General features: G+C 39.6%; 1 protein-coding gene across 1 annotated transcript in view; it reads left to right on the top strand.

The window, feature by feature from the left end:
* The window catches only part of Mtbp (MDM2 binding protein), a 72291-nt gene extending 67087 nt beyond the window's left edge, over positions 1-5204 (top strand). Inside the window, exons 21-22 of the mRNA XM_008837984.3 lie at positions 4178-4243; positions 4899-5204. Of these exons, the coding sequence (XP_008836206.1) occupies positions 4178-4243; positions 4899-4937 (105 nt within the window). The 3' untranslated portion in view covers positions 4938-5204. The remainder of the gene's footprint in view (positions 1-4177; positions 4244-4898) is intronic.
* Positions 5205-10780: the final 5576 nt, after the last annotated feature.

Raw genomic sequence — 10780 nt, forward strand, 5'->3', positions numbered from 1 at the left:
GCTCTGCATGGACAGGGCACCCATATTTTTAGTGTCTCTCTTTTAAATAGAACTGGACAGCCAAGGACTAGCCAGCACACATTGCCAATAACTTCTAATGCTAGTGATGCCAAAAACATAAAATAAAGGGAACTCTGAAAGAGCCGAAAGTAGAGGAAGACTTCATCAAAACTATGAGTCTCCCAGAAGGTTAACTGTATCCATAAAACTAGAACTACATGCTTTTACCAAAAATGTGCATGGAATACAAAACAAATGCCTTTCAATAATGAAAATGATGAAATCAATTTAATAGAAAGACTGAACAGTTGAGATGAGAATTTTACCAAAATTTAGAACCAAAGGAGAAAAATTCTGGATAGAGGACAAGAAAATGAGAGGATTGATTCAGAAGAAGCAGTGTACTAATAATAGGAGTTTCAAAATAGAGACTGCAGGAGAGAAAATTTGTCAAAAATAAAGCAAAGTTCCCAGAACTGTGGAACTCAGGCCTCCTAGAAAAGACACAGCTTATCCAAGTTAGTAAGTGAAAACTTCAGCAAGTCATATCACTGTGGAATTTCACTCCTCCAAGCATCAAAAGAGCATTTTCTAAGATTCCTAAGAGAAAACATAGTTTACATATTTAAAGGTTCCAGGATGAAATGGTATTGGGCTTTTCTACAGATTCTTGGAACATTCAAAGACTGTAAAAACACCTTCAAATTCTGAGGGAAAGGGATGTATCTAGTATCTTTAATATTATATGATAATTCATCCAGATGTGAAGGCTCAACAAAGACACTTTCAAACCAGAAGATGTAAAGCAATTTATCTTCCCCTTTTGAGGAATCTTCTGGAAGATGAAGTTCATCTTCAGTGCATAAGAGACTGACAAAAATTGACCTAGAGTAAGAAAGCCAGGTCCTAATGGACTCAAGCCCGGGGAGTGGCTAGACGAAATTGGAGCAGGCTGTAGAAAGAAGATCTTCAGATACAAGGAACTATGGGGATAAAGGGGAAGAAGTTGCTCAAGAGAAATGGGACCATAGCAAACAGGAATTATCAAGGGAGAAATGGGGACACTTTAAAGTGGGGAGGGCAGGGGGGGAGGAGGATAAGACAGGGAGGGAGGAGAGATAAATAATGACTACTACCTAGTATAAAAAAAACGAAAAGAAGCCAGGAATGGTGGCACACGCCTTTGATCCCAGCACTCAGGAGGCAGAGGCAGGAGTATCTCTGTGAGTTCAAGGCCAGCCTGGTCTACACAATGAGTTCCAGGCCACCTGGGGCTACAGGGAGACCCCGGCTCAAAAAAAAAAAAAAAAAAAATAAAAAAAAAAAAAAAAAAAAGACAAAACAAACAAAAATGAGAAGGAATCATATTAGTCCAAAAACCTACTGAAAAATTACACATATAATGTCTCTACATGAGTTCATGTGTGTAGCTGAAGGATACATAAGAAACAGGGCCAGACAGGAGAAACCTTCCTTTTAGTCCTTTTAGTCCAAGAACTCTGAAAATTACACAGGCAGTGACCAGCACAGCAAATGACATTGGTGCAGTAGTGGCACTTTTATCTTCGGGTAATCAACAGCTATCTATTGGACTTAAAGCCCACTCGGTGGGAGGAAACTCATGTGTGGCACTGTAAACCTCGCCAAATACGCATAGCTGGAGAGGTCATAGATCTTAGAGAAAACCCCAAGGCTGTCACATCCTTAGACAAATGAAATTTCTTACTATGTACAAAATATGGAGCCTTAAATTTACAGAGTAGGTCCTTGGACAGGTCTCCTATATTAAGAAGAGAGAGTGGAAAAATTGTAAGAACCAGGGAGGAGGTGCATGGACATACAGAAATAGTGTCTTAGCAGGTTCCTGGGACTCATGTGAACCTACAGCAATGGTGTCAGCATGCACAAGACCCATGCAGACTCAAGCAAGCAGACAGAAACCCAGCACAGAACTGTGGAAATGAACAGCAGGACCCAATCTTAGTTGAAGAACTACTGGCAGCTGATTATTGCTGGGTGAGGAAGGGACTCTAGATAGGCTGACTGGACCTCATTGGATCAACTTGTACTGAGAGACAACTGGGGACACTAACTTGACTTGATAGGCCTTAACACAAATGACAGAATGTATGAATTCCCCTGGGGGGACTATGAGAGGCAGTCAGTGGGGAAGGGGGTATAAAGATGATTATGATGTTTTGTGTGAAATACACAAAAATTCAATAAAATTATTTTTTTTAAAGAAGAATAGCAAGCAGGAGAGGGAAAAAAAAAAAAAGAAAGACTAGTAATAAAGGTGAAAGTAGAAACCCACAGAAAACTGACTTCAGTGATTATCCAGCATGAAAAGGCTTTGCTGTACATTGAATCCATCCGTTGTGGGGGAGGGGAAAATTCCAGAATTATACACATGGGAAACTGTAAGGGGAAAAGAAAACAAGCAGAAGATTGAAGGATGAGGCATACCCATAACACACGAAGTAGCTCAGAACTGCTCAGCAGCATTTACTTCGATACAATAATGCACACCACACTGCCCCTTTACAACTCTCGAGTTGTAATGTGACTGTAATTTAGAGGAAGAAGGTAGGTGGTGTGCACCACACCTAGATCTGTGACAGTCATGACCTGTGCTGTGGGAAGTCAGTCTGAAATCACTAGCTTCAGGACAGCCAAGCATGACGGGAACACATAGAGGTATAGAGAGGAGGAGCTGCTGAAAGGATTCAGAGCTGCTGAAAGTGTAGCTGGCAGGATTGCCAAAGTGCATACAAAAATATTTGTATTGAGTTTTTGTGCATTTCATATAATAGATCTTAATCAAATTTAGACCCCCTGCCCCATCCACACTCCCCCACAGATGCCCCACACACATACTAGATTTAATGCATTCTCTCATATATGTTAAGGCCTAGCTGGTCAAGCATTTGTACCCAGATGTCCCTTGGGGCAGTTCATCCACTGGAGTCTAGTCAGCCTGTCTAGAGTCTCTCCCTTAAAGAAGATAAACTCTCCCTCACCTAGCAGTAATCAGTTGCCAATAATTCTTCTGCTAGGTTTGGGGCCTGCTGCCCATTTCACCAAGTTCCACAGGTGGTCCTTGGGTGGCAGGGGCTGGGGACACAGAGGCCCAGAACAGGTCACTACACAGTCCTCAGATGGAAACAGGTGGAGTGAAGACTGGGCTGGAGTTCTGTAGTTGGGGTTGAGATTGCAGGACACCACATAGCCCCCAGCAGGCACAGTGGGTGTGGGTGGTTTGCACTGGGCAGATTGCATCTTGGGGTGCCTGCCTACCTAGAGTTGGGGTTCTGCAACTCCACTTATTCCTGTGGCTGCCCAGTGGGGGGTGTGGGTGTGGTTGGAGGGCAGACAGACAGGCTGTGGGGTGGCCTACTTGGGTTTGGGGTCACAGGATGCCCACGCCATCCCTGGGCTACATGGTACGTGGAGTGGCTGGTAGATAGGCAGACAGATTCTAGGGGTGCCTACCTGGGGTTGGGTAGCAGGACACTTGGTCATCCCTGAGACCCGAGGTAGGTGGGGTGATTGGAGGGCTGGCAGACTTGACTGTGGATGTGTCTACCTGGGATCAGGGTTCCAGGATGCCTGGCAGTCCCCAGGGAGTGCAATGAGTGGATAGCTGGAGCACTGCTAGACTGGCTCTGGGGTGCATATGTGGAGTCAGATATGATACCTTCTTTTTTCTCCAACTCGTGCTGGGAATTGAACCCAGGACTTTGTGCATGCTACACAGGTACCCTACCTCTGAGCCAAATCCCAAAACCAATCATTTTTTAAAGTCAGACTGAAGTTTCATTCCTTTTTGTGATAAGAGTGAAATACCTGAAAAGAAGGAGATAAGTATTTATCTGAAAAATCAGTAGAAGCCACATGTTAATTACCAAATACAAAAGCACCAGTGGATACCATGTTGATGGTGAGCATAGAGCAGCTCTGTTGGGAACGTGGGATGAGAGAGGCATGGACTTAGGTAATGTGCATGTATTTGGTTAGGGTATTTTTGTATGAAACTGTATTATTACTTTGATTCTGAAGAGTATTTCCCTAATTGCATTTATACTTGTAGAATTATTTAGGGTAGTCTTGTGTTTACTTAATGTGCTGTCTGTAATCTATGTACAAACTTGAAAGTGCTATATTTTTTAATGTTTAGGATCTTAAAACATCAAGGGGTCTATTTGAAGAAATGAAGAAAACAGCAAACAACAATGTGGTACAGGTAATAATTTATTCCCAAGAAACTGCATTTGGTTAAATTGGCATTTTATTTCAGGGTTTCTGTGCTGATATATTTATAGTAAAAATTAGAGATGGTACTTTGAACACTGTCCTGAAATCTCTTTGAGATATTTAATGATACACTTATTCAGGCAGAGTACATACTTACTAGGCAGCTTTGTCAAATGATATTAAGAAATAAAAAAGAAAAAAAGTAAATCTAAAGAGCTAGAAAAAAATACTCCATTTAGATTAGCCGTTTTTGAGTTTGGTTTCATTCTTTTGAGTGACCTTTTGAAAATATACCTTCAAATAACAGTAGGAAAGTAGATCAGGGTCTCCGTTTTGTCTGTTGAGAACTGTTATTAGACTCAGCTTTGGAAGTGGAGCAAAAAGTTTGAATATGATATTTTTTACTTTAATTTTCCATTATGCTATTTTTGGATGCTTTTTTAATGAAGCAGAGTTGGGGTTTAATAGGGGTATTTGAGTATAGTCTCAAACCAGAGGGTGGGAGGAGAGGTACTCAAGACTTACGGAACTTTGGTACAGGCTTCTCTCGGAAGAGATGACAAGTTTTGAAGTTTTATAACACTTGTTACCTCCAGTGTTCTCTGTAGAACTATACTATAATCATAATTTTCCTCTTCCCCTAGGTGATTGACTGGGTGTTAGAAAAGGCAAGCAAGAAGTGATGAACTGTCTGTACGTCAGTTCCAGGCTGGGTGGAGCTGTTGTTTACTACTTCATGCCTTAGAAAACTGCACACAAAATTTTCATTTTACTCAAAGAATAGATGCTACATTTCTAAAGAGGATCCTTAGTGTCCTAAATCTATATAGTTTTAGTGATGCTCAGTTAATGGAGTTTTTAATTATTGCACTTATTCTTATAGTTTCACTGTATTTTAAGTTTTTAAGTTATTTTTTATGTTTTAAAATTTTTACTCTTGGTTATTTAATTCCAATAAACAAATATTTCTTTACTTGTGGATCCCATGTCTTTGTTACTAGGCCCGCTTGCATTCCTGCCCTTCCATGTGTTCCAACAGAAATACTGGTCCTGCCCAGAGCCACTGCTTTTGGAAATAGTAACATTTATTTAGGCTCAAAAGTGGAATAAAAGGAGTAGTGATTGTGAAAATAAGATGTAATGAAAGTGATTCTCAAGTAGATTCTCAGGAAAAAATGAAGCAAAACCTCCCATGGTAGAAAGCCTGGAAGATTAGGGGATATGAAAGTGGAAAAGTTACCAACATCACACTTTCTAGATGTAACTGCCGGTAATATTATCAAATGTGCGTTTATGATTGTCTTTAAATACTCTGAGAGTTCAAATCACACAGCATATTTTTGTCTCTGCGTGTGTCACTCTATAACCTTTTCAGTGCAGTTCTTTATGGCTTTGCTTTCTGGAGTTTCAGCTGACTATGGCCAACCACAGTCAGAGCTGCTAAATGAAAAGCAGTAAATGGCAGGTTGTTGTGTGTGAAGTCCCATGCCATATGTCTCCTTCCTTCTAATGACCCCTTTGTCTAGCAGTTTCATGCTGTATGTGCCACCCATCTGCCCATCACTTAGAAGCTGAATTTGCTGAGACCTGCTGCTCCTGTAAAGCAGTACAGGGTTCAGTCAGCCTTATTTTACTTGACAAAGGTTCCCAGGGCACAGCAGTAGTGGCAATGGTGATTTGGATGTGCCAGAGGTATCATCTGGTTCTGCCTTTAATTGCAAAGGTAAAAATTGCCATCGCAGTAAGATCAGAAAAGACCATATGCTAAGGTTGCCAAGATCTTAGAAACAAATCTTCTGTATGTTAAAGGAAAAGAAATATGTGGAGAATTTGTTGGTGCACATTGTAAAAGTATGGCAACTGTGATTGTTTAATGAAGTTGAAAAATTAAATTTGTGCATGTATGTATAGGAAAAAGACAGTGTACATAAGGATTAATATCTACTGATATTCCAAGGAGACTAGGAAAAATGTGTTGTACAGATGGAGGCTCTGCTGTTTGTCATGAATTTAATACCATAGGCCACTATTTTAATAGTTATGTAATATAAGCTTAACAGAGTTTAATCCCTCATTATTGAACATGAAGTTTCAGGTTTTCCCCTATAATCATTAGCATTTTAATCATTCTTCCCAGTATATCACTGATTAGTACTACCAAGTTATATCTTTTTAGAAGTTTCGGCTCTTACACTTTTCCAAACTGCCTTCCAGAAGGATAAGTTTGCATTCCCATAGGTGGAATCCTTTGCTTTTCTTAAACACTGAAAAGAGTAAAGGTAAATTTCTGAAAACATTTATGTTGTTTATTCCTAGCTTTTGCCCATTTTTATTTTGAACACTTTGGCTTTTGCTTGCTAGTTTGGAAGAATTCTTACTTATCAAGGGCGTTAGGCTTTTGAAATTTTGTTTGGTGCTCAGAAATTTTTAGCTTTTATGCAGTCAGTTACCTTTTTTTTTTTTTTTTTTTCAGTCTCTTTCAGTTCTCTGTTAACCTAATGCACATGTGTTTTGATTGCTTATGCTGAAACCAAACTAAGATGTTCAAACAGGACTCTATATTCCTTAAAGCAGCTGATTTGAAATTCTCCCCTTTTACCTAAATTTTTCATTACATAGGATAATACAAAGAGTGAGAGAATATTTAAAGATTCTCTTTGATCATCAAAATTGTCTTAAATTTTTATACCAATAGGCTTTTCTGGTGTAAATGTATGAAACAGAGTAATAGACATTCATAATGTAAAAAGGACTAGCTACTTTTTCAGAACAGTAGAGTAGCACAAGTAATTTGAAAAGATTTATCTAGGAACAGAAAAATAGTCATAGGAAGGAAAACTTTTATAGCCTCAATTTCCTCATCTAAAAACAGAGAAACTAGTGCTGACTCCACAGAGATCATGGAGGATGATACTAATCCTTAACATTTATTATGGACTAATTATGCGCCAGATACTCTGCTAAGCATTTTACAAAGGTATCTCAGCACATGAGGACTATAGTTCCCATTTTAGAAATTAGAAATTGAAACACAGCAAAGTTAAGTGCTGTGTCCCAGGGTCATAGAGCTCAGAAGTTACAAAGCCAGAGGTAAACTTGGATTCCTTGAACACCTCCACCCAATTATGTTGTGCTGGATACCTCTAGTTGTGGCTTTACATGTCTACCCCTGGGTAGAGGGGGCAATTGGGGAATTGCCTCCATTGGACTGGCCTGTGACTATGTGGGGCTTTTTCTTCATTGTTGAGTGACGTGGGAGGGCCCAGCCCACTGTGGGTGGTGCCATCCCTGGGGAATGGTCTTGTATAAGAAAGCAGGCTGAGCACAGGCCAGGAGAGCAAGCCAGTAAGCAGCATTCCTTCAAGGCCTGTACTTTAGGTCCTACTTCCAGGTTCGTGCCCTGAGTTCCTACTTTGAGCTCCCTCAAAGGGAACTGTGAACAGGGAGATAGAAGATAAAATAAACCCTTTCCTCCCCAAGTTTGTTTTGGTCAGTGTTTTTATCACAGCAAAAGAGAAGCTAACTAAGAAATTGGTACCAGGAGTGGGGCGTTGACTGTGAAGAACCTGTTCATGTGTGTTTTTGGAGGAATGTGGAAGTCTTTGGAAATTTGGACCAGAAAAGTGGTTGATTGCTGTAAGCAGAGCTTAATGGGTCATTCTAGTAGTAGCCTGGGAGAAATTAGTGCTGAGAACAGTGTAGCTCCATACTTAATAAGGACTTAAGCAGCAATTGGGATATTTTGGCAAAGAGTCTGGCAGGAGTCTGCCCACAGTCAAAAAGCTTGCCTAAATTGAAAAGCAATGGACTAATTTCTTTGACAGAGGATATTTCAAGATAGCCTAACATAGAAATAGTAGCAAAGCTATTAATGGTGAATATTATGCAGCTCTACAGTGAAAAAGAGCAAATGAGGTGGGGAGAAATTCAGAATGTACAGTTTGTTTTGAAAAAGAGTGCCAGGAAGATTAATGTTAGAGGATCCCTATGATAATGAGATTAAAGTGATGAAGAAGAGGCCTAGAGATTTTCATTTAAACAATGGAAAGTGCCTCCAGGGCAAGAACACACCCAGCTAAAACCCCAGCCTGTGAAAGGAAAATGCTGGAGGGATTTTCTTGTAGAAAACCACAGCACAGAAAAAAAAAAAAAAAAGCCACTAATGTAGATGAAGCAGGCTGGGGTCCATCCCAAAGTTGCAACCAAACTTGGCAGTGTTGTTCACCTGGTGCTGGCTTTAGAGGCCCAAGAGATAAAAGAGAGAAGGTGAATTGGTTTTTCCTCCAGAGTTTCAGAGAGCTGCTGAGGCCAGGCAGTGTGCAGCAGGGGCATTTCTGCATGAAGAAGGCCCTAATAGGCCAAGAGGCCCTGACAGGTCATTGCGTGAAGCTGTGAAGGTGAAACCTGGTTGGCAGTGGAGACCCCAAGAAGATGCCAGAGCTGTGAGACATCTTCCAAGGAGAGCTGCTTACAGGGAGTGGTACCAACTCAAGAGAGAGATATATGTTGCATGTAGAAAAGCTGGAGGGGCTGAGCCATCTAAGCCCTTTGGAAGTAAAGTCCCAGAAGTTAAACATGGAGCTATTGGGTTTGGTGTTTGCCCTGCTGGTTTTGAGTCTTGTTTTGATCTGGTATGTCTTCACCTTACCCCCATTCCTCACTTTTGGAATAGGAATGTGTATTCAGTTTCATTTTATGTTGGAAGCATGTAACTTGTCTTGATTTTACAGGTGCTTGCAGTTAAGAGATTGCCTTCACTTTGAACTGTGGACTTTTGAATAGTATCGAATAAAGACTATGGGGACTTTTAAGGTTGGACAAAATGCACTTTGCATTTTATATGGTCATGAGCCTATGGGGGCAGGGAGTAGAATGTGGTAGTTTGAATGAGGATGTCTCCCATAGGCTCCAAGTCACTCTCTGCTTCCTTACCTGCTTGACGATGTGCTCTCTGCTTCTGCTCTGGCCACCTCCTGCCTCCATTCTGCCCCACCATGACAGACTGCCTGGAACCACAAGCTCAAATAAATTCTTATTTCTGTAAGCTCCCTTGGTCACAATGTTTTATCACAGCAACAGAACAGTAACTAATACACATAGGATCTCTCAAGATGGTAAGCACGTTTCTGTTTCTCCTTTCCTCAAAGGATCCTAGTTTTTTTTAAAAAAAATATTTATTATTTATTATTTTATGTGTAGGAATATATTGTCTGCATATTTGTAAATGCACATGTGTCATGCATTGCCTGCAGAAGTCATAAGAGGGTGTCAGATCCCCTGGAGCTGGAGTTAGGACCATTGTTAGCCGCCATGTGCATGCTGGAAATTGAACCAGGGTCCTCTACAAGAGCAGCCAGTGCTTTTAACCATAGAGCCATCCCTCCAGCCCCGGATCCAATTTTTTCTATCATACATAACAAGACTATATGTCTTTATGAACCCAATTCTATGTAATGAATATGCACCAATAATAAATTTCAAAAAGTTAAAGATTTATATTAACATAAAAATTAAAAATATGGATTAATTAAAGGTTGACAAAAACTGTAAGGTGACACCACTTACAATATTTCTTTAAGTGAATTTGTAGTTTCAAGATTTTTAAATAAACTTTTGTGGTACTATTTTAAATTTATCATATGTAAATCATGCCAATCAGTATAAAAAATGAAAAGCAACTTCATAAACCATTTAGTTGAATTAAGCTCTACAAGCAGTGAACAATCCTTGAAAGCAAGGAATTATCCTATCTGTGTTACAAAGAACAGGTGAGATTAGATAGACAACTCTGTTTATGATTGTGTGTGCTGTTCTAGGTCAGCAGGGATCAAAAAGGCAAATTCCATGATAATACAAACTTTTATTTTCCTGTCCCATTTCATGCTGGATATGGCTTCAATAAAGATAGAGGAAGCTCTTTGTTGGAGAATACAATTGTAGGAGAATTCTGAAGAAACAAGTTCTCAGAACAGATTGGGTCCCACTCTGGGTTTTAGTAGATGCTAAGACTCAGGCTTTTCTATTCGTGCGTCGCTTTAATGTTGACACTGCCACAAGACACCAAACATCTCTTAGAGGAAAGAAGTCTTCAGAAACATAAAGCTTGAACAAATATTTACCTACCCACATAGAAACGTAAGTGACCCACCATGAGTGACCATACATACCACATGCAAATATTAATTGATTTAGGTCACAGCCCTATATTTAAAATCCAAAACATCTAGAAGAAAATAAAACTCTTCATCCTTGGAACCAAATAAGGCTCTCCCTGAAAAGACACAGAAAGCAGACACTTTAGCTTACAAAAAGCTAATTTATATTTTTTAGAAAGTAAGAATTTATTTCAGAACTTAAATTTCATTCTTGGAAACGTACCATAAACAAGAAGAAATTATTTTCAATGCATATTTATCTAGAATACATAAGAAACTATAACTTAAAAATAAGATATAACCTATTTTTTTAAGTATTTTATTATTTTTATTTTATGTGTATGGGTGTATTGCCAGCATATAGGTCGGTA

This window comes from Nannospalax galili, unplaced genomic scaffold (genome assembly GCF_000622305.1).
Source record: "Nannospalax galili isolate Female #2095 unplaced genomic scaffold, S.galili_v1.0 scaffold17, whole genome shotgun sequence".
NCBI classification, from domain to species: domain Eukaryota; kingdom Metazoa; phylum Chordata; class Mammalia; order Rodentia; family Spalacidae; genus Nannospalax; species Nannospalax galili.